The sequence below is a fragment of the Homalodisca vitripennis genome, chromosome 5 (genome assembly GCF_021130785.1).
Source record: "Homalodisca vitripennis isolate AUS2020 chromosome 5, UT_GWSS_2.1, whole genome shotgun sequence".
In the NCBI taxonomy this organism is placed as follows: domain Eukaryota; kingdom Metazoa; phylum Arthropoda; class Insecta; order Hemiptera; family Cicadellidae; genus Homalodisca; species Homalodisca vitripennis.
Window position 1 is genome coordinate 93,887,237 of NC_060211.1, and position 19,707 is coordinate 93,906,943.

The 19,707-nt window shown below is 31.4% G+C and overlaps 1 protein-coding gene across 4 annotated transcripts in view; it reads right to left on the reverse strand.

The window, feature by feature from the left end:
• Nucleotides 1-19,707, reverse strand: part of LOC124362537 (protein wings apart-like) — a 54,976-nt gene that overhangs the window by 7,810 nt on the left and 27,459 nt on the right. Inside the window, exons 9-15 of one of the 4 annotated variants that reach the window (XM_046817133.1) lie at nt 17,345-17,567; nt 14,465-14,580; nt 12,367-12,466; nt 9,098-9,153; nt 8,844-8,949; nt 2,272-2,360; nt 2,014-2,115 (exon numbers count right to left, since the gene is read on the reverse strand). In XM_046817133.1, the coding sequence (XP_046673089.1) occupies nt 2,014-2,115; nt 2,272-2,360; nt 8,844-8,949; nt 9,098-9,153; nt 12,367-12,466; nt 14,465-14,580; nt 17,345-17,567 (792 nt within the window). The other 3 variants (XM_046817132.1, XM_046817134.1, XM_046817135.1) reach the window with 3 other exon arrangements.

Here is a 19,707-nt window from a genome sequence, read left to right on the forward strand (position 1 = left end):
TAGACTATGAATGTGTGAGCACTTAAATATAATGTAGCTTGGAACATTCTGAATATAAGTGTAAATTTAATAACTTATTTAATAAATGTTCACTTATTTTGTTAAATAGTTATGACATATGGGTTAACAGTCATGTATTATGTCTTGTAGAGTAAAAAGAACCCCATTTATGTTTTTGTACCTTGAAATAAAATAAACTTTATTTCTACTCTATTTTCTTATATTCAACTTTTTTAATTTCTAAAATTAAAATTCTTGTAGGCCTATAGCCTAATAAGATATGTATGATAATACATTCAATGAACTTGTATTTATGACTCTGTTGTTTAAGCTTTTGTACCATGAATTAAAATACTATCATAATAAGATATGCATGTTTGATTGAAACTTACCTTAAAACCTACAGTAACTGAGCAAATAAATAGTGGCTCATATATGGGACGCTTGGTCTACGTTAAGATTTTGATGCTATAGACCGAGCGTCCCACATATGCGCCGCCGTAAAAATTACGCAAATTAGCAATATATCAAATAAGAACAGTACAGACGTACATTTTAGGTTATTTTGTTGAATTATAGCTCAATTCAACAATATTTTATCCTTGGTCTGTGGTTAATCTCACACCAATCATTCTCGGTCTGTGTAGAACAACCACATTTTGTAACGTTGGTCTGTTACGGTGACCCGGGCGGCGCAAATATGCGCCGCCTGGTAGCGAACGTGTTAAAATCAACAGAAGTGCTTAAAATATGCTTGGAAAGTCATGATTTTACAACATCCCAATTAATGCTGATCACATCATACGATTCTTCTGGATTTCGTATGTTGCAGAATCTTCAATCCAATGAATCTTTGAACTAGTCTATTTATGGATACAGCTAATCAGCCATAAACAAATTACCGATTACTATAACATGTTATAGTTATAGTTGTTGTAGAATAGTTGTTGCAATTTCTATATGGAAAAACATAGAATAATTCCTGTATTTTATAAAATAATATTTTATATATTTATGACCTCACATTGCTGAGTCTGCTCTGCTATGGACAACAGCTAATCGGCAGTAAAACAAATTATTGCTAAAGCGCGCTATTGTTGTACTTTCTATAGGAAAAATAGTATATAGATAATCAAATTAAGAAATTACTTTAGTATTATAACTAACACTTCATATTTTCAATGTCTATCTATGTTTATATATTGGTATGGGTCTTTTTATCTATCTCGTAATCTGTGCTTTTGTATAAATATGTTTTCTATAAGAATAAATGTACGGTCATATATTAATTATTTTATAATGATAAACGGTGGTTTAAAAATGTTTTTGGCTGCTCCTACTGACCCAGATTTGCTGTAATGGTAATAAAATAAACACATTTCGTGACTTATAGTCTTAGTTACTATTTATAATTAAAGAGGTCAGTAAGTCAGGTTTTAACATAAAATTTGTATAGGATTGGAAGAGCAGGTTAACCTTTACAAGATTGAAGTATATTTCTCTTCTTCTTCATAGTGTTTTCTTTTTAATGTCTCTATGATGAAAAAGAGGAATATACTTACAGTCTAGTAAAAATAAGCATATTCTTGTTATCATAAATGAATTCTTTAGGTATTATTTACCTTGTCTTCCAAGTTATTCAAACCTAAATAATAAAAATAAAAATCGGTACCAAATTTGGAATTGACACCACAATTTTTGTATTGGATTGCAAGATTTATGGAATTAGCCTATCACAAATGTTTATTAATCTCTTACTACAGATAACTAGAGCAACTAGAGTAAAAGTATGTCCAGTCCTAACAATTGCTTTAAGTAATCAATACTAAATTTATGTTGAATAAGACAATATAGATAGGGGACCAAGAACACTTCTGAGTGATAGTTGTATTTGTGAAATATAAATGTATTGTGGTTAATGTAACTTTAACATAGCTCCATGCAAACAAGACTTGATGGTTCCATGTGTTAACCAGGGCCTTTTACAAAGTTTATGTTCATTAATTTACTTACAGCTGAAGTTAATGTCATGAAGTTAAAGAACTTCTGAAGTACAGTCAACATCACATTAAAGTTGCCGCTTGGTAAATGTTTCCTGATGAACAGCTCAAATTCCTGAAACACCATGTTTAGTGGGTATTCAAAGAACATACTAAAATATTTACTAAACTTTAAATGTGAACTTCTTTAATGAATTGTTACATTTTTTAGAATCTATCACAATGTTTCAATTTGATCAATGAATTGTAGCAATGGAACAATGAAAAGTACCTTATTATCCATCACCAAGTATCCGAGTAGGAGAGCAATGTATGCTGCTACGAGAGTATGCTCCATGTTCCGTCCTGCTTTCTGAAGCACTGCAACATAATTTATATCAAGTAAAAGTTCCACAAAGTCACTCCAAAGTTAATAGGATCAGAATATTTGGTTATATACAATAGTAGCCCTTTTTTCTGACCTACTTATCTTCAGACAATATTTAAAACTAAAATACTAATATAGAAGAACCAAAGAATTAGACTGGACATAGGTGTGCAGCGAGTGATGCCAGGTCAGGGCAATATCATCAATATAATGAACATAATCATGAAATCATGAATCATGACATATTGGAAGCTATGAACAGAACGTGAGGATTGTCAGGAGTTCAATTCAGTTGAGTAGTGCATGTGTTGTTGCTAGTGTATGGATTACTTTTTGTGTTATGTTTGCAAAGTTTTAACTAATTTAGTGAAAATGAGTGGAAAAGCAAAGAGAAAGTTTGTTTCTATCAAAGAAAAACTCACAGCGTTGAAGAGGATTGATCAAGGAGAATTGCTAAAGAAAATAGCAGCTGATTATGGTGTAGGCAAGATAACAGTAGGTGATTGGCACAAAAACCGCTGACATAACAAAAAGTGCTGACGTAACTGCATCCAACAGAAAATCAATGAAAAAATCCGTGCATGAATAAACAAGTGAAGTCCTTTTTCTCTGGTTCAGTCAAAAAGAAAGCCTATTTTGGACCCTATCCTTCAAAAAAACGCTTTGTTTCTCCGAAACAAGTTAAAAGAAGGAGAACCGGATTTTACTGCAAGAGCAGGATGGTTAGACTGTTGGAAAAAATTATACAGTATCAGGCTTGAAAATATACAGCGAAAAATTGTCTGCAGAAATGAAATGAAAAATGTCTATATTTATAGAGGGGAAGTTAGGACTAAAAGTCCTTTCTTCCAATTAACCTCTAAACAAGAATAAAGAAAATAAAATAATTCCTATTACAATATCATAACTGGCATGTAAAACTAAATGCCAAATGAAGTTGTTCGAGAGTTATGTTAAAAGTTTCAGCAGATAATGAAAGACGAAAATCTTACAGTAAACCAGATTTACAATTTTGGTACTGGACTGAATTTTAAGATGTAAACCTCTTTTCCTCTATCAAAGAAAATGCAGCCCCAACATTTTTAAAAAATCAAAAGAGAGAGTTTCAGTGTTAGCTGCTGCAAATGCTAGTGGTTACCACAAATTAAAGCTGATGGTCATAGGTAAATCTGCAAAACCTCAGGCCTTAAAAAATATATGTCTACTTTGAACGTAAGTTGTACAAATAAAAAATCTGCATAGATGGGCAAAGTAATTTTTAAGAAATGGTTCTTTGAAGACTTAGTGCTTATACTTATCCCTTAATCAGTGAAAACATCAAAATCACTTTAGCACCAGAAATTAATCTAAGTTGGATCAAAACCAACATATGTGTTCAGTTTCTTGGTCAGCGCAACACCATAATCCAATTTTGTGGAACTGTAAATAAATTAGACTGGGAATGAATTTAAATGACCGGAAGAGACTCATATTGATTGCAGTAACTTTTTAACTGTACAATATACTTTTGTCATTGGAACAAAAAGGCAAACTCTAATTTTAATACTTGAAATGTCTTAGACTGAAGGTAGATTTCAAGTGCTGGTAGTAAACTCTTTTTGACCCAATGAGATCGTGAAAACCAACATATGTATATAATTTATAGATCAAGTAAATAAATTATACTGGAAGTGAATTTAATCAGCCGGAACTGACACTTTTTGACCACAGTAGCTTTTAACCCATTGGCCTACTAGTATTTCCAGCCTCTCAACTCCACAGTACATCCAATTAATTTGGCCCAAAATGGAGAATTTTACTTAAAATTACATTACTCTAGTTGTACTGTTTAGATTTTAAGAAAACTTGGGATATTTAATAAAAGCATCCTAAACTATATTTTTCACAAAAAAAATTTAAAACTTAATGTTAATTTTTTTAATTTTGTTAATTTGTGTTAATTTTATGTTAATTACAAAATAAAAACTTTATTTTTTACTGACAATTATTATTATTACAATGTTTTTAAGTATACAAATACTGTCGACTTAAAAATAGTAAGTTAATGTTAATTTTGGTTAATTTTAAGTTAATTTAAAAATAAAAATCTTTTTTTGGAAATTGCGTAGACAAATTTATTTTGTTTTATTGTTTTAAATATTTTATAGCTGATTCCAAGAAAATATCATATAATTTTTAATTTCAGTATTTGTAAATTTTTAATTTTGGGTTAATTTTGTGTTAATTTCTACATAAATTGCATTTTTTGTGCAAAATTACATATTACAGTATACTTATTGTTACATTGCCATAGTTACTAGAATAAATGAAGAAACATACCTTTTACTTTCATAGAATAATTGTCCAAATTATCTTCAGCTCAAAACATTTTACTATACACTATATACATTATACACACACACAAAATTGTATGATTTTTGGGCCTAGAACCTGATTGCCTAAAAACACAATATTTTTAGGTTCGTTTGGCTCGTCATTCCATATTGGAAAATTCCATAATCCAGTTACACCAGAAGCCACACTGCTAATAACGTCTTCAACATTCTGTAAATGTAAATCATTCATAGGATCATCGGCATTGTTTAGGCCTACGTCCATCTCTTCAAAATCAATATCTGAGAGGGCATTGTCAGACTCACCGTCGCTGAATTCTTCATCACCATCAATCCTCCACTCTTCTTCCACATGATTAGAACCGATTTCACCATCAGATTCACTTAAAATAAATCCGTCATTGTCAATATAACGATCAATTTCACTACTACGTAAAGCTCCATGTCGCGCCATTGTACACACGCTTAGTTTGTTTACTCGAGTCAGCTGTTTACTTGTTCCGATCGTCTGTTTATGTTCCCCTTCCCCAACTGCAGTGTTGCCACGCTGTAAAGTTAAATTATTCAATTCCCATTATTGCACAGAACACAGAAACGAAGTTAGGACTGAATGGTGCTGACATCTTGTGAGAAATAGGCGAACTACTTGGTGGCGAGATGGTTTCGTCAAAGTATTTTATTGTGCATAGCGCTAGCGGCGAGATGGTCTCGTCGAAGTAGGCTAATGGGTTAAGTTGTATGTAAGTTACACATTTTCTTCATCGGAACAAAGAGGCAAACTATAACTGTCACTTAAAAAATCTTAGATAGAATTTAAATTTTTAAAAGCCAAAAGAAGACGCTTTACGATTGTAGTTGGTTTTCGTTTAAAATTCTTAGTACAGTAAATATTAAGTATACAGTGCTTGATTAGTGGTGTAATGCAGGATTTAAAGATAATGCTACTATCTAGTTTTTGATTAAGATTTAAAGACTTTAACACTTAGAGTGCTAATCCCGTAATTTTACGGAACGGCGAAACTTCCGAAGAATGCTAATCCCGTAGTTTTACGTGGTTGTCTTTTCGATTGGTATTATATTACATTGTCCGTATTTAAACAGGTTTTGCCTACTCTAAAATGTTATTTGGGTTTTTAGTAACACAATTCACCGCTAGAAAGCGTCAGATGTATTGTATGAGCTTAATGACAAAGCAACTTCGGTCGCGTTGTTTACGTGCCGCTAACGTGACGTTCGTTGCAGCCGGTAGTCGATGTCGCAATCATGGCTTCTCGCAGCTTGAACGACGTTGCGATCAGTGATGTATTAAATAGAGATAATTTTATTGGAGTAGATACTATTTTTGACGATTCTGACATTGTTCCTGATTTAATGGAAGAAGATTAGACACATACTTCAGGTAAGAATAAGTAAGTCTATTTATCATATAAACATCAGTCTAAAAGTTTGGTTATGTTATTGTTTTCGTGAATCAAACTATAATTTGTATTATAATAAATTAACTTTATACAACTAATATTTTATTCTTATGAATAAAATAAAAATATATTCATATTTTACATAGTATATTATTATGTTACAGATGCTGAAAACAGTGCTGACAGCGAAAGTGATGCCGACGCATCAATATGACGGCATAGTTTTTAGTCAAAAAACTACAAAACATAAAAACATGATTTGTATTATTCAAAGGACAGTTTATATTTGTAAATGGGTCATTGTAAATAATTGTATGTATGCTTAGTTTAGTAAGTTAGATAAAAAAACTGTCTCAAAAAATAATTTTTTTTCCAAAAATATATGTTTTTAAAAAACATTTTTTATGTGTAGTTTTTAAAAAAACCACAAAAAATCTCACGTTAAAAGAAAGACGAAAGTAAGCTGAATTAAGGTATGTAAGTATTTTTCTCATACCTTAAATACTTTTTTTTTAATAAATTTTTGAAAACCACCAAAAACGCCCAGCATTCTACAGAGTTACATGTCATTTAGGGCCAGCACTCAAAGTGTTAAAGAAGATTTATTACCGAAGTAGTCTTCTCAGACCTGTGTGTGTATGTATACAAAAGATATGTGTGTGTGTTTGTGTGTATTTAATCAATGGATTGAACTACAATTATTATAAGTAGACTTTTTGACATATTTTCTTGATCTTGGCAGCATGGCAAACTCAATCATGGTGTAGAAAATAGAATTCTTTCAATCAGAAGTAATCAAATCAAAACATCCTTTAATAACATGTTCATTGAGAACAGAAATGGTGTCAATTGTACATAGTCATAATTCAAATCACATAGAGAAACAAATTATACATTTGTAGATGATACAGTGAAATGTTTTAACAGATAAAGCGTTCTTTGGGATCGTTTTAGTTATGTTGAAGGAACTCGTTGATGGAGTAAAATGGACGTTCGGTCAACCAGCTGTGAAGTCTTGATTTCAGCTTGCTTCCACTTCCTGTTCTTATGTCCCTTGGTAGACGGTTGAAGAATATAGCACCTTTATATGTGGTTTTTTTCTCATATTGAGTGAGGCGATGTGCTGGGAGGTTGTAGAGGTTGGCATTACGTGTGCAGTAGGTGTGTAGATCCGATCCTCTCAAGAGATCTTCTCCATCCACGTACATCACAACTTCATTGATGTAGAGTCCAACAATCGTTAAGATATTTAATGCTTCCCTGCAGCTGTCAAGTCGTTGCAGTCCGGCTAAAGTTCTGACTGCCTTTTTTTGAATGACCAGGATTTTCTCGATGTTTTCTGCAGAAGCTGCACCCCAGACGGCAAGGTCATACCTTAAGTGTGTTTCGAAGAGTGCGAAATATGCAGTTCTTGCTGTTGCTAGGTCACTAATGGCCTTAATTTGTTTAATTGCATAGACACTAGTGTTTAATTTTTTACAAAGATTTTCTATGTGTGGGGTCCAGCATAACATGTTATCTAGAGTTATGCCTAGAAATTTCACTTGGCTTTCCAAGGTGACGCCTGGTATCTGTGGTACATCTTCATTTCGGTGCCCAAATCCAACTTGGTTAGTTTTTGTAGGGTTGACGACCAGGTCATTGTTATGGCAGTACTGATAGGCCATGTTAAGAGCTATGTATGCGGTAACGGCTAATTTATCAGTTGTTTTGTCATTTAGTAACAGTGTCGTATCATCCGCATACATGGTGGTAAGACAGTGGTCCTGAAGAAGTTGGGGCATGTCATTAGTGAATAAAACAAAGAGGACTGGGCCCAGCACAGAGCCTTGAGGTATGCCACGGGTTACTGGCAATGTATTTGATTGTACATGTTTGGTAATGCCATTTTCTGTGTGCTTGAGCTCCACCAGTTGGTGTCGTCCAGTTAGGTAGCTTTTGAACCAGTCTTTGGCTTTCCCTGATATGCCTAAGGCTCCCAGTTTTGTTATAATGAGGTCATGGCTCAAGCAGTCGAATGCCTTTGAAAAGTCTAAAAAAAGTGCAGTAGAAAGTTTTCGCTGTTCGAGGTCGTCAATAACCTCGTTTAATCATAGAATAAAATTCAATTAAATTTTAATTTAATATTGATTATTCAGTATGCATAAATATGAGTAATCACCTACACGCAGAGCCTAAAATAAGATCCATTAACAATTTTGCTTATTATTTGACCTGTTAACTATGGACACCAACATAATATATATCTAAAATAAGCTTACCTACTTCCATCCCTAAATTGCACAGAACCCCACTATGCATTATATCAATAATTGCTATTCTTTGGCTTAAGGATTCCTCCACACTGGTTTAAAATAGTTCAATTGCTACTCAAATTGTCAGAGCAATTGAATAAATTATCATGGAATGTAGGAGGGAAATTCTAATCATAAAAACTATTTCACTCTAAGACTTCAGGGTCCCAAAACACTAAACTTATTATTTAACATTTAAACTTAAATCTAAAATGGATCAGGAGATTGGAATATCTTTGAGTGTTTATCAATTATCTCAGGAGTGTTTACAATGTCAAAAAAAAGGAATACATGAATATAGTGTCCTGTTTTTCAACAGTAAATTACATGTGAAACCGGAGATAACTGCTACTATGATATAAAAATTCACATTTTGCTTTGTTAAGAAGTCGAAACAATGGAGTTAACTTCAAAGAATCACATAAACTTACACATGGCGACGGTTTCTTCATAGAATTCTTCCTGGGATGACGCCTGAGGTTTCTGTTCTCCGTCCAGGATAGCATCAGTCTTGCGTTCCTCTGTCCGAGCCAACTCCTCTTGCTGGTAGAACAGCCTTACTAGAGCACTCACACCTGATACTGGCTGTGTCACTATACAACAGATACAACTAGGTTAATACTGAATGTTCATGTTCCCCATCCAGGATAGCATCAGTCTTGCGTTCCTCTGTCCAAGCCAACTCCTCTTGCTGGTAGAACAGCCTCACTAGAGCACTCACACCTGATACTGGCTGTGTCACTATACAACAGATACAACTAGGTTAATACTGAATGTTCATGTTCCCCGTCCAGGAAAGCATCAGTCTTGCGTTCCTCTGTCCAAGCCAATTCCTCTTGCTGGTAGAACAGCCTCACTATAGCACTTACACCTGGTACTGGCTGTGTCACTACACAACAGATACAACTTCAGATTAATGCTGAATGTTTCTCTCCTTATTCAAGAAAATCTGCCACTTATTAATAGGGGTTTTATTCTCAAATCTTTATTTTTTCCTAATTATTACTTATTTTTATATTTTTTAAATTTAGAGCTCTCATTGGTCAAGAAAGTAGAACATATTTGTATTAACCAACACTAGCTATTTGTGTCTGAAAATTATAGTGAAATTACACCGTGTAGAATAAACAAGTTGTAGAAGACTATTGTGTAGTAAATGTTTTGGAGTATTATTCAGACATGTTTTGAAATAAAATTGCTTGAAATCAATGTTTTTCCCTATGCAATCCCATGAGTTTTTAAAACTTTAATACTTGCAGTACAAGTTTCAACTTGTTTAAGAACAGTTTATACGAAATAAATGATAGGTGACAGAGGATTTTAGACCTAGCATTAAATCATAATATCTGTTAACTATTTCCAATATCTATGTTTCTTTATACATCAATTTAAAATCGTTATTTATTTTAGAAAAGCGAGTAAATAGTGTCATATTTCATGGTCATAAGCAAGTACATATGTAGTAATACAATATTTCAAACAAAACATATTTAACTATTTATATTTTAACTACGAATTTCATAATATAACTCAAATGCTGATCTTGTTATTGATCATTTATAGCTCTTATAGGTTGAAAATACTATATGTCAATATTTTCACTAAATATACTGTCATCCTGCTGATAAAATTTTTGAGTTTTCACAAAAAAACTCAAAAACTTATTTTATATGATACTTATTTCATTCTCTAATATTTATAGTAGTTAATTATTACAGACTGTCATGTTATTTATGTGATTTGTTAATTTGGTATGTCACATTTTGATTCAGAAATTAATAATAAAACTGGTATAAATACTTTAGAAATACAACATTATGATCAAGCATTTTTTTAATTGCCACATAACACATTGGTTTTCATTATGGATATATTATTTTTAACCCATTGGCCTAGACTCACGTATATACCACGTGCAGTGATGCACGGACCGATCCTGGACTCACGTGCGCAGCACGATCTGGTGACGTTGCGATGTACTATTTAAAGTATTTATAGTTTTTCACGTTAGATGGTATGCCAATACGGTTTCTGCAGACCTTTTGAGTTGTTGGTGAGTTCAGGTGTGCCAACTATGGCAGAAAAATATTACTTTTTTCAATAATTGTAATCTATTAACAGTGCTTATTTTGTGTTGATACTAGGATTATGTTACGTCTAAAATTACGGCTAGCACTTCTGACAATATTATTGAAAGTTTATTACAGTAGTTTTATAAAATCCATTTAAATATTTATTTGTGATAATCGGTAAAATTGTTTGCAAGGCTAAAGGCTAGCCTGCAAAATAGAAACAACGTCGTTTGTTTGTGAAGTTTTATTTTTTTATTTATTATTTTTTATTTTATTTATTTTATTTTTAGTGTATTTTTTTAGTGTAGTCCTGTGTTTTTATATGCAAATTGTGTGTGAATGCTACAAAATCTACGACCCGTGTAAAACTGATGGAAAAACTGCACTTTATGAGTACTCAAATACATTTTTTTTTTAATAATAAATGTTCAAATAAAAATGTTAATATAATTGATTTTTCATGACAACAGTTACTGAACAATAATATATATTCAATTTTTAGATAATAAATAATTTTAATAGTGAAAAAAAATTAAAACTGAAGTTTTTTTCATAAAAAACCCAACATTTTTGTTATAATTAACATTATTAGTAAATTTAAAACAAAATAAAAATTAATTTTATAGTTGTAAAATGTAGCCTAGTTTCTTAGAAACATTGTGGTAAAATAACCATGATAATAACTTAATTAGGTTTCTATAAAAATTATACGAAACCTTTACACTTTCAGCAAAATTAATTGCTAGTTCAGGTCCATGCAGCACCAGAAAAACTACTAGGCCAATGGGTTAACAATAGAGAATGTGGAACTTGAATGAAGTGCATATAAATGCAATCATTCGTTTGTATCGGATGAAAACCAGCCATATATGTATACATGTGTTTTGAATACGTACGCCTACACAGGGTAGTTCATGAAGATATGCAGAAACTGTTGGAGCTTATTTTACATATAAAAATAATGGAAAAAGTTTATATGAACGTGGGTCTGGGAATGTTTTGTTAGTGAGTTATGGATAGCAAAAGAATTCAACCTGATTTCAGCTTACCAATTAAAACAAGGTCTTCCTAAAGTTCTGGTAAGGGGCGAATTCAATAGTTTCTTATGGTTTAGACCTGATAAATTGGATAAAACAAGTCCCATAAATGTAAGTTAAGTAGTTTTTAGAAAACCAGTGTTAAATGCAAAAAAAGAAGTGAAAAAACAATATTTGTCTTGGGCAACAATTACTTTGTTATTTCACTAAGAAATATATCAAAATTTTTGATACAACTTGAAGAAAATTTTATTCTGAACAAAACAGTGTAAATAAAGTACACAGAAAGTGAATAAATGTTTGATTAAATGAATTTTATATATTTTTACATATATTTACATCATTTTACTATTAAAATTACAGTTAACACAATCTGATAGACCATCTGCACCTATGGTGCATTGTGCCTATTCACATTTTTATCTACAATCGTCTCCAGAACAGGTTCATAACTACAACTTGCATTTCTTTTATTGGAACAAATTATATCTTGCGAATCCTTGGACCAATAAAACAGCTTTTAATATTATTCCCATTCTACTTGAATCTTAGAAACTCAGAACAACGAAACTATGACACTCAAGTACATGATACTATAACAAATGAAATAGATAAAATAATTTAGAATAACAATACCTTATCACTTGACATTTGCATCTCAGACCAGTAGAATCCTGATAGAATCTTTAAGAACTCTATATATTACACAGTATGAACTAGAAACTGATATTATCATTGATACTGGCCTTATAAGACTTAAGATTAGCTATTAAATATCTTTGAAAAATTGTTATTTTATGCAAGAAGATTACATAAAGAACAAGACTCAAACTAAAAGAACTTACTTTCAAACAAAGCATCTGGATCCGATGGAGCATTTGCTTCTATTAACAACTTTCGATTGGTGTCACTGTGTTCTACAAAGTTTATCAGAAGTATCAACGCCTGCAACAACAGTTTTTCACATTTTATTTTATCTATACCAGTAACGAATAGTGTACGGAAAAGCAGTACTTACCATGATGTCATTATGTAAATACAATCATATTTTTGTTTCCAATCAAAGATTTCTTTAATACCAATTTTTTAGGGGGTATGTAAATATCTGAAGAGGTTGATAAGTTCAGTGGTTGAAGTATGTTGTAGTCATAATCTGGTTGGTTAGCATTTTTTAAAATTTCCATATCAACTATATAGAAGAAACTAAAAAAAATCTTAATGTAATTTCTTGAAAAATTTTGAGAAAACCACTGACTTGCCGTCATTAGCTGATCAATCAGTACAACGGAATTGTAGATGTCTTCTTTATCAGACCCATTTTAAAATTACTACAATAAACACACCATTTCCATTTCTATATTAAATAATTTTAAGAACATACTCACAAATAACCATACATAATATATGAAACAATCTATTAATTTAGATTTCACAGAAGGGAATCTGGAACTTGGAAATTCACTGAAATAAACTCAGGAATAAAGTTGCTAAAATCCTCATCATTCTTGCTGAGTTTTATATCATTAACATTAGGTTCACCAGTTTTATAATTACTTCATTCATATAAGAAGCTGCTTAACACATTCCTGCTACATGCCTAGCTTGTGATCCTGATGTCATCAAAATTGCTATCAGAGGAGAGGCCTACATTTCAATTTTGTGCTGGTACACACATAGGATCATCGTTATCACTAAATATATCAAAAAAATTGTCTTTAGAGGCTAAAGATGACCATCTGATATCTCACCTAGAAGTCCCTGTCAACCTCGCTAGTTAGAAGGTTTACAGACACCATAACTTAGAGTACTGTTACTGGAAAACAACAGATAAGTTTTATATAATTTAATCACTTGAGATGATGTACAAAATAACAACAAACCTAAAAAAAGGTAAAAAATGAGAGTTTGAGACACAAATAGGAGTATAGTTCTTGTATAGTTATAGAAAACAGGGATTTCAGATATAAATTATAAATTTTGTTTAAACCAACGCGAATAAAGGACAATAAACTCATTACAAAATCATTAATTCAGAAAAATATTCTTGAAGATCATTCTTTTGGAGAGTAAAAGTACTATTCATTGTATCCCCTTTGGATAAAGGTATTGATTTTCATTCTAATCACGTACATATCTAAAAATAAATCTTAAATTAAATAGTGAAAAGAAATTGGGACATGATTCTAATTTTAATTATTGCACTTATGTATATGTATAATTCATTCATTACATTCATATTATACATGTATATATTTCCACAATATTTTAATCACTTAGAAGTGCAAAAAATGTATGTATAAATTGTTGCATAAGTAGATACAAGTACAATATTTTCTCAGTGAAACATCAATATTCAAAAATAAAATTGAGTTTGAATGCTGCATAACTTGGTAGCAATGAATATAACACACTGCAGTACCAACAAATGTCTGTAGAAATGCAAGGCAAATCAAATGATCCTACAAATTTTCTAGAAACTAATGATTGCTTTCTAGCAAATCCAAACCAATAAGTAATTAATTATCAATTACTTGCACATCCAACCCAACACAAAAATGAAACTAATGATCTTTAGTTATTTATCCAACTTAATATGATGCTAATTATTGAGGCCAAAATAAAGTCAAACTAATGTCCCTGATCCAAACAAGGTCATAACTAAATATGCCGCTAGGACATGACAAAAATATCAGGGAACAATCAAATAAATTTTTAATCTTACGTTGATGGTAACAAACCAAAAAACCAAGGAGTCAACATCATTTGCTATAAATTCCAAGTCACGGTATCTTTTGAAATAAACAATGGGAGAAAACCAAACTACACATACTACAATTAGTTATGTGCCTTTCGCCGAGTCATTCTTTCAAATGCACGAATTACACTAACACAATTAGTGAACTAGTAATCCTAATAAAAATACATAACACAACTGAAACTCACCAATACAATGATATCAAACTTCTGCTCATCAGGAACATGGTCTGGAGTCTGCAGCAAGATGTGAAGAGTTGCTTCAACCACCCCCTGGCGGCCTCCCATCATCGCTGACCCAAACGCTGTCATACACAATCACCATTAAGCACTGGTCAAAAATTGTATCACAAACATAGTGGAACACTGTGCTGAAATATCTTAAATACAGACACAGTTCAACGCTATTTAGTACTACTCTATATTGCATTATGACAGTGTGTATCAGACATACCAAAAAGAGCTGCACTGAAAGTGTTAACTACATATGATATTGTACAGTATTATTAAGTAGTGTATTAACACACTGACTGTGATAATCACTATTCAGTGCATTACTTTTGATCTTATCATGACACTATAGAACCATAGTGAAAAATGTTCAACCTTTGTTTGCTGACATCTGTATTGTGCGAATACTCTGATTTGTGTGTATATATATATAAAATTGGCTCCATATTTTAATGAGAGTTTTAAAATTTAGCATAATGACATTAAAAACATGGGGAGCTAAAATAACTCTGTTGGTACGTGATTTCGTATCTAGGTAACCACTGGTTTCATATGGTAACAGAGTTTTTTTAATTCAGCACAATGTCCATACAATGTCAGTAAAACAATACTACACTAATTGTCTCTATCAGCTGGGTAAAGAGAATAAGAGATCAATAAAATACAATGAGGACTACCAACAACAAAGAGAAACAAAAAGTCAGGAAATAAATAGTCTGTGATGTTTAACAGCTTTGTAATGAATATTTATTGACATTTGGACGGTACAAAAGTCAGTAGAAATATCAATGCTGATGTCCTCCATTATGAGATATTGGACATTTTATTCAAACAACCAGTGTCTGATACTGATATCACAGATATCAAGCGTTTAAACAACTCTAATGACCTCCTTAACCTGCAACTGGCAAATCAATTTTGTCTGTTCAAATGGCAGAACCCAATATCAGATCTTGTAACACTACGTTTTTTGTTATTAACCCTGGAACTGGCGGTTATATTTCTCTCAGTGTTTTTAGTACTTCATACATTGCCTTATATTTATTTTATTATTACATGTTTACTATAAAGTACCTATGTCATATTATATATTTCTTTATTCAGCATTGTTCTAGGAATATTTTTCACATAATATAATTAAAACAAAAAAATACCCTTACTCTACCTCTTCATGAAAAAAAAAATTTTTTTTAGAAAAAAGAAAAGTTAGTTCAAAGTTTTTGATTTTTAAATTGTTGTTGTTAGTTATATGCAAAATCCAAAATATAAAAAAGGAAGAGCATTTAATTGTGAGTAAAAATAAAACAACACATAGTTTATAAGGTATTTATTTTTATATGTGGTAAAGATACAAAAATCATACACTGACATTCGAAAGTGCTACTTACCAACAAAAGTAAGAACTTCAAAGCTCACTTGGATTTGTACAATCTTGTAACTATAAGTTTATATTAATTTTCTATTTTTTAATTTTTTATTATATATTTTTTTAATTATGTTCTGATTAAATGTCTAAATCGGAATCATCATCGTTGCTTATTTCATGTACAACTAGTTCTCGAATGTCACTTGAACGATCGTGGAAATTACGATCCATTACGTAAAGACGCACAAAAAACTTACTATTACTGTGTCATATACACAACATTCATTACAATGAACTCAAACAATAAACCAGACAGAACACCATGCAGCTGACGAAATAACAATAGCCGAATGAACCAGTTGACTCATCGCTGCGCGTGCAACTAGCACGGTACGCGGGAGAATGTAAACAAACAGTTCAGAGATTATAAACGTATGGACATGTAACGAAACGATAAAATTATTTATTAGTGTATTATTTACATAAATTGAACCTTCCTCTTTCGATTGGTATCAATACCGATACTCTTTGATCGTGTTTTAAGTACGTAATATTGAGAAATAAAAGACGTATTAAAACGCCCGATATCGGGCGTTTGCCAGTTCCAGGGTTAAGTCTACAAATTTTCAAAAAAAGTACCAGTATTAATTCTACTTGAAAGAGAAATGTTCGATTCGCCTAAATAATAAACTTTTTTATAATTTTAATGTACATTTATATGTCTAAACGTTTTAAGTATTTATGTTCTAGCTTATTACAATTGCTGAGCACACTGTGACAATTCAGATGCTGTTATTTTATCAAACAGGTGTCATTATTTTTTACTTACGAATAATACTAGTACTATTTGTTTATTTTGGTGTAGTTATCAGAGTGTTTTAGTGAGCAGTATTAATAGTTTTGTTGTGTGTGTTACTGACATTTATTATACTACAATTATAAGTTAACAGTGAAATTAATTGGAAAAAAATTAGTTTAAAAACCTGAGCAATCAAACGTGAACCTTGTAGTTTTTACATTTATGGTAAGTTGCCATTTACTGTCTATAAATAAAAGTTATTATTTTTAAATTTACTATGAAAAAATTATTGAACCTTCTACTCTTATTGATTTTATACAAAATTAAATTCTCTCAGTTTGCATATTTTGTATTTGTAATAACTGCTGTTCAAATAAAAGAATTTTTATTCATCTTTTTTTAAATTGTAATGTCTGCTTAGTACGCAGTTACTAAATTTAATATAGATGTATATATTTTTTCCTATATTAGAAAAATGTTCCTTGACCATTCCTCAAAAGAAATTAAATCTAATGTAACACACTTAGTTTATATTATAAATATGATAGTAAAATAAAGATGAGGTGAAGTACAAGGTACCAAAAACAATCCGCCGCTGAGAGAAACTTGACTGCCAGTCCCAGAGTTAATATCAGACGTCAGAGATAAAAAGGTTAAAAGATAATATACTTACATTTGTTGTTAAAGTCATGGGTGAGGTTGATGAGCACTTTAAGAATGGCAATGAGGCACTCCTTGATAACAAAACCCACGGACTCCTTGTCAGCCATCGAGTACACAGGATACCTTGTTAGCTCCGAGTCACACACCTTGAACAGCCTGATCAGTGTGTCCACAATCACACCCTCTCTGTAAGTCAGCAGGTACATGTTGTTCTCTTCATTCTGCAATGTCACCTGGAGCAGGACACAGTTCGTTTATACAGATACTTATTTTATTTTGTCTCCTCATTGTATCCTGATTGTGCTCATCAAAAAGGCTGGTGACGTAATAGAGTACTGCCTGTAATACACATGTTTAGAGCATGGTTTGAAGCTAGAGTTCAATGGAACCAATTTACCTGTCAATTGATGTTTGCACAAATTAAATGAACCCTTGTAAGGATGCCCTGGTCAACCTTTAGTGGTATTGGTATTGTAAACTGAATTCCAGCAGGCAGGATACCAATACTATCTAAATAAAATTTCTGTAGCTCCAACTTTAATTTAAATTACTGATTCCATTGGTTGTTACTGTGCTACAAACTAACAAAATTGATTGTAATGACCAATTTTAGAAACAAGATTACACTTATCATCATTCCATTGCTCATCCTTCATTCACATTTGCCCAATATATGAACTTAGAAATAATCGTTTTAAGTTCAAAATCAGTAACAGAATAAAGAAAGTATAGTACAATAATGATACGACTAACAAAATTATAATTTTAAAGTTAGAATTTAAGCATACCTTGTTTTATCCACTTTCTAGAACTCCTACATAAATTTCAATCAATAAGTGAAACTTCAACATTATATATCTTTACTTTTGGCATTTGTATTCTCTTTCAGGGTATAAGGGGTAAAATCAAAAATCTTTCAGCTGTGCCTTCATTTCAGTAGACCTACATTGGTGTAAAATACAGAAGAGTCCCAATGTGCGCATATGCAAAAACACACACAGAAATAAACTTTGAAATTGTTTAAATAATATTTATGACTAGATTCTCTTAAAAAAAATGTATGCCATTTTGTGGGCCACTAACTTTGTCAGAACCCTTGGGTATTAGTTTTTTGAGGTATGAATATCTGTAAACCTGATATAGTAAATTATATATTTCTTAATCGCTTTTTGCAATAACATCCCATTTCTTTAGTTCAATCTAGGAATTATATAAATATTTATACATCTAATCAATATCACATCTCTCATCACTGAAAAACAGATGCAAAGTATCATAACTTTCTGTCATAACAAATTGCATTTAATTTCTGGTGTAATTCTATTAAATTTGCGATGGTCACATGCTCAGTGTGCACACTAATTGTTCCCTCAACTTATAGTCACGGAGCGTTGAATGGTTTGATGAATCATGTCAGAGCCGGTCTATCTATTTTTGTTCCATTTAGCTACTGTAAATATGCTACCCCACAATGTTAAAGGAAACCAAGTTACAATACACTACATAATTATAAACATTTACAATTTTGTTCATTAGGTAAAAGTCTAAAACGATCTAGAATAAACCAATTGCTTTTATTTCATCATTGCTGCTAACTGTAATAAAAATTAGATAATAACAAGGGTCTCCAAAAAAGAATGCCAGGATTTTTAACACCCTTTACTTAACCCTAGACTGGCCATCATTTTTTCGAAAATGACAGGCACGATTTTGCGATTTTGTAAGGGTTTTTTATTTTAATTACTGCTCATGCTTTATATAACATTTTTCTATGGCAACAATTTGTCACATTTTTTACAAAGGTAAAACTTGTTAAATAAACCTCTATTTTTTGCTAACAACTTTGTTTTCAAGCAAAAATTATTTATAGGCCTATAGAGAGTATATTGATATAATTTTAAAAAGAAAACGACAATGTATTTTTAACTTTATTATTTTCAAAGTCAGTAAGATCAGGCATAAATAATACACTGAAGCATGGTTTATCCAAGTAAGAAAAGACTTCATCCATAGCTACCAAACTAACATTGTCTACAGTTTCACTACCCAGAACATTCCTAATACCACTACTGTTCAAATTAACACTCACTGTGAAATGTTAATAAATTATTTACTCAACAATAAAAGTATTGAACCTATATTAACATAAGCCAACCTGCAGTTCCACAAAATTTCAATCAATTTACTAAAACACTACACAAACGTTTATTTATATACACTAAACAATGCAAAATTGAAAATATACAAATAAATAGTAAACAATACACTAGAATTGAGAATGGTATAATAATAACCAAGAAATCATTGACGATACGTAGTTCTTATTTACTAGCTGAATCAGCAATTGTGCATCAGAACATAAATAAAATACAA